The sequence below is a fragment of the Pseudorasbora parva genome, chromosome 16 (genome assembly GCF_024679245.1).
Source record: "Pseudorasbora parva isolate DD20220531a chromosome 16, ASM2467924v1, whole genome shotgun sequence".
NCBI classification, from domain to species: domain Eukaryota; kingdom Metazoa; phylum Chordata; class Actinopteri; order Cypriniformes; family Gobionidae; genus Pseudorasbora; species Pseudorasbora parva.
In genome coordinates, this window is record NC_090187.1 from 16,534,018 (window position 1) to 16,538,974 (window position 4,957).

The 4,957-nt window shown below is 38.5% G+C and overlaps 1 protein-coding gene across 1 annotated transcript; it reads left to right on the forward strand.

Moving 5' to 3' along the window:
* The first annotated feature begins 867 nt into the window (after positions 1-867).
* On the forward strand, positions 868-4,624 carry LOC137043260 (extracellular calcium-sensing receptor-like). The gene is made up of 6 exons (XM_067419454.1): positions 868-1,088; positions 1,409-1,700; positions 1,931-2,737; positions 3,149-3,376; positions 3,517-3,640; positions 3,711-4,624. The coding sequence occupies exons 1-6, from the start codon at positions 868-870 to the stop codon at positions 4,622-4,624; spliced, it is 2,586 nt and encodes an 861-aa protein (XP_067275555.1).
* The last annotated feature ends 333 nt before the right edge of the window (positions 4,625-4,957 follow it).

The following is a 4,957-nucleotide window of genomic DNA, read 5'->3' on the forward strand; positions in this document are numbered from 1 at the left end:
CATTACGTGATGGAACAGTCTAGACTGATCGTTCACGTCAAAGTGTAGAAAATTATTGTCATTTGATCGGTAATGTTATCATAGGCCATTTACAACACTGATATCTTGCTGTTATATATATTAGTATGCAATTACAAACTATATTTTGTGTTTGCGGATATTTTTGTGTTTGTGTAATTTGAATGAAACCTAAAATAAACATTAAAAGACACTGAGCTAAGTCAGTCTTTCACTCACTTAGTCTTTGGCTCAGCGCGCTAAAGCAGATTTGAAATTTTGAATTTGGCAGTTGATCACTGAGCGTTCTAATCACACCGGTATGATCGTACGCACCAGAGACCAGCATAGAATGATCAAGTGGGTTTGATCGTACATGTCAAAGGGTTAATACAATTTGGAATAAGGCTGTAACATAACAAAATGTGGGTGAAGCATTGTGAATACTTTTCCAGATGCACTGTATAACGCCCAGATGCAATAACTAGTAAACACCATTAAATATGCATATGGGGATCAAATTTAATATAATACAAACTCATAGACATATTAGCATCACCATCTGATAGCATCAGTGTACTATGGTAACATCACTGATTTAAACGTTTATTGCTCAGATATAATTGGTCCTTGTTTTATAAAATACAGTAAAACTAGTTGTTTCTCAGCTCAGCCTCTTGTCTAAAAATATGACATTTGAAAAGCAAGTCACTGTGCACATATATAATATCTATTAATTCATCAGTACATTTCCCATCATAAAGCGATGGGAAGGTGATGTCCTGATTGATGGCCACTTGGCACCGCCTGCTCTTTTAAAGTAACAACCCATACAAGCTGAGAGGGTGAGTGGCTCAGAAAGAGAGAGGGATGTGGATCACTCTGTATATTTCTATATACTTGCTCTTTGACTGTATCCCTGCAGCTTCAGTTCTCAGATCAGATACCTGTCAGCTCCAGGGTCACTTCAAGTTGAATGGCATGTACCAGGATGGAGATGTTATACTTGGAGGACTATTTGAAGTTCACTTTTTCACAGTGTTCCCAGAGCTGAGCTTTAGAACAGAGCCAGAAGCACCATACTGTGAAGTGTGAGTCAGACTGACTGCATAACTATAAAATAAGAAAGGTTTTTACAACAATTAGAACAACAAGGAGAAAAGAAGAAATATAAATGCAATGTTCTTCTTGCCCTCTTTTACCTCAGTTATTTTGCTGATGTGTAAATATGACGAGCTGACAGCAGTAATGTTATATTGACAAAAACAATTGTATATTTAAGGAAGTGTGCACAATAGAAGGGATCCATTAGTGTGAACTCTGATGTATTTGCTGTGTATTAATGCATTTATTAGTTTGTCATTTTAATCTCATTAAATGTCAACATTTATCTTGTTTTTTTTCTCCTTAGATTTAATATGGAAGGCTTCCAGCATGCACAGACCATGGCTTTTGCAATTAATGAGATCAATAAGAATCCCAATCTATTGCCTAATATCACACTTGGTTACCATCTTTATGACAACTGTGTGATGCTGGGAATGTCTTTCCGGGCTGCCATTTCCCTGGCTAGTGGGACTGAAGAGTCCCTCTCCAATCTCAACTGCACTGGCCCTCCGCCGGTGATTGGAATAGTGGGGGATCCTAGTTCAACTCAATCCATTGCAATTTCCAGTGTCCTGGGGCTGTTTCGAGTACCTATAGTAAGATGGGATGTAAAAAAGTAACAAAATGCACTATATTCATGTTTTTGCACATGTTCATACGTGTGTGTGTGTGTGTGTGTGTGTGTGTGTGTGTGTGTGTGTGTGTGTGTGTGTGTTTCCTGTCTCATCTGCTTGTGTTACAAAAATTACAATGTCACTGACCATTTCTATGTTGATCGTCACTATTTTTTAAAATGTTTTCCTCCCTCTCCATCTCCATTAATAAGGTCAGCCACTACGCCACCTGCTCCTGTTTGAGTGACAGAAAAAAGTACCCATCCTTCTTTAGAACAATCCCTAGTGATGCCTTCCAGGTGCGGGCAATGGTTCAGATCTTGAGGCATTTTGGATGGACCTGGGTTGGTCTCCTCTACAGTGATGATGACTACGGCATCTATGCTGCTCAGTCCTTCCAACAGGAAATGCAGCTGTCTGGATATTGTGTAGCTTTTTCTGAAATTCTACTATATGATAACAACCCCAAATATATTCAGCATGTACTGGGAGTGATTCAGGCCTCTACAGCTAGAGTGGTGGTCGTTATTTCCCCTTTATCCTTAGTGACACCTTTGATGGATGAGGTGATGTTGCAGAACATGACAGGCAGGCAGTGGATTGCAAGCGAATCTTGGGCTACTTCACCTGTGTTTCACACACCACGTTTTCTGCCCTTCCTTGGGGGAACACTGAGCATTGCCATTAGACGTGGAGAGATTGAGGGACTTTATGACTTTCTGTTATCTCTTCGTCCCAACAATGATCAAAGAAATAATATGTTGAGGATCTTCTGGGAGGACATGTTTGGTTGCAGTTTTGATGGAGATCAAGAGAGAACAGTGTGTACAGGACATGAGGATCTGAGCATGACAGACACACCATACACTGATGTTTCAGAGTTGAGACCATCTTATAATGTGTATAAGGCAGTTTATGCTCTAGCACATGCACTTCATGATCTGGTTCAGTGTGAGGAGGGTAGAGGTCCATTCAATGGTAACAGATGTGCTGACATAACAAACTTGAAACCCTGGCAGGTAAGACATATTATAAGAAAAATATATAGTGCATGTTTACATAAAACTTGTACAATACAGCTTTTTTCTCAAAGCAGCTCTACAGTCCCTTACGAAAGGAAAATATATTTACCAATATATTTTATTGAAATATATTTTAATATATGGAATAATATATTGATGGTATTATAAAATATATTATATATTCATGCAATATATTGCAAAATATACAAATGATTGCCGCTTTCAATATATTGCAATATATTGGAAAATATAAATATTAAATCCCATATATGTGAATATATTGCATGATATTTTCAAATATATTGCAATATATTTTTGTTTCGTAAGGGGTGATTTATAGCTTTGCAACTAGACACAAAAATAAATAGTGCAACATGTAAACCCCTGTACTGTTTACAAACTATACAGCTGGTTCACTACCTACAGAAAGTGAACTTCACCACAGGCTTTGGGGATCATGTGTCATTTGACAAAAATGGAGATGCTCTGGCCATCTATGATGTGATGAACTGGCAGCCAAGATCAGACGGATCAATAAGTATGTACACAGTTGGTGTAGTAAATGAAGGGCCAGAAACAGGAATGGTGCTCACACTGGAGGAGGATGCAATATACTGGAACTTTGAGACAAAAAAAGTAATCAACATTGCATGCTATTGTTATCCTTTTTGCAGATATAGTCTGCATTAAAGTCAAAGCTAATATAACAAATGAGAATATATTAATGGAAAGGCAAAGTTTATAAAAGATATAATAACTGATGGTGTCTCTTTCAGCCCCCACGGTCTGTGTGCAGTGAAAGCTGCACTCCAGGAACCAGACGAGCCACTCGAAAGGGCCTTCCTGTCTGCTGTTTTGACTGCTTGCCATGCGGAGATGGAGAGATTTCTAATACAACAGGTGAGCAGATTATTGCTGGCAATATAATTAATTCTTAAATTCTCACCTTCTCTCTTATTCTCACTCACAGATGCTATTGAGTGCATTGTGTGCCAAGATGAGTTCTGGTCCAATACAGATAAGAATCAGTGTATCCCCAAAGAAGTTCAGTTTCTGTCTTATGAGGAACCTCTGGGCATCTCTCTTACCACTGCATCTCTGCTTGGCACCTGCTTCTGTGCTCTTGTGATGGTCATCTTTACTCATCACCGTAACACTCCCATAGTGCGCGCCAACAATTCAGAGCTCAGCTTCCTGCTGCTGTTGTCTCTCAAACTGTGTTTCCTCTGTGTGCTGCTGTTCATTGGTCAGCCACAGTTGTGGACGTGTCAGTTAAGACATGCTGTGTTTGGCATTAGCTTTGTCCTGTGCATCTCCAGCATCCTGGTCAAGACTATGGTGGTAATAGCCGTGTTTAAGTCATCTCGACCAGAAGAAAAAGGCGCAATGAAATGGTTTGGAGCAGTTCAACAACGGTGCACAGTTTTGATCCTAACAGCCATCCAGGTTGTGATATGTGCAGTCTGGCTATCAACTGCCTCTCCAACACCCCATAAAAACAACCACTATATACGCTCTGTAACAGTATATGAATGTGCTATTGGCTCAGTGGCTGGTTTTTCTATGCTGTTGGGATACATTGGACTGTTGGCAGCAGTAAGTTTCCTCTTAGCCTTCATGGCGAGAAATCTTCCAGATAATTTTAACGAAGCAAAATTCATCACCTTCAGTATGTTGATCTTCTGTGCTGTGTGGATTGCATTTGTTCCAGCATATGTCAGCTCACCAGGGAAATATGCAGTGGCTGTAGAGATTTTTGCCATTTTAGCTTCTAGTTTTGGATTACTGGTGGCTATATTTGCACCAAAGTGCTATATCATACTTTTACACCCAGAGAGAAACACTAAAAAAGCAATCATGGGAAGAGAAGCACAACCTAAATAGTTTAGATTTTGAAAAAATAAAAATAAAAAATAAAAAATAATCTACTATATGATCTATTTTATTTTTTGGGGTATATTATTTACTCAACTTTATTGACATATACCATCAATGCTCCTCCCTGCTGAGTAATTTCAAACAGTCCTACTCACTTAAAATGGCACTAATTTATATGCTTCACAATTAATGTATTCAATATAGCTATCATCAACCTGAATTGTCATTATCACCCAGCTGCTTGATTATTAAAAGACGAATGCCATAACAATACATCTTTCTGTAAAGCTGCTATGAAACAATATTTTATGTGAAAAGCATTATACAAATATATTTGAC

Coding starts and splice junctions, on each gene's coding strand:
- LOC137043260 (XM_067419454.1), top strand. CDS start 868: ATGTGGATCACTCTGTATATTTCTATATACTTGCTCTTTGACTGTATC. Junction 1,701..1,930: donor GGCTGTTTCGAGTACCTATA/GTAAGATGGGAT, acceptor TCCATTAATAAG/GTCAGCCACTACGCCACCTG. Junction 3,377..3,516: donor GGAACTTTGAGACAAAAAAA/GTAATCAACATT, acceptor TGTCTCTTTCAG/CCCCCACGGTCTGTGTGCAG.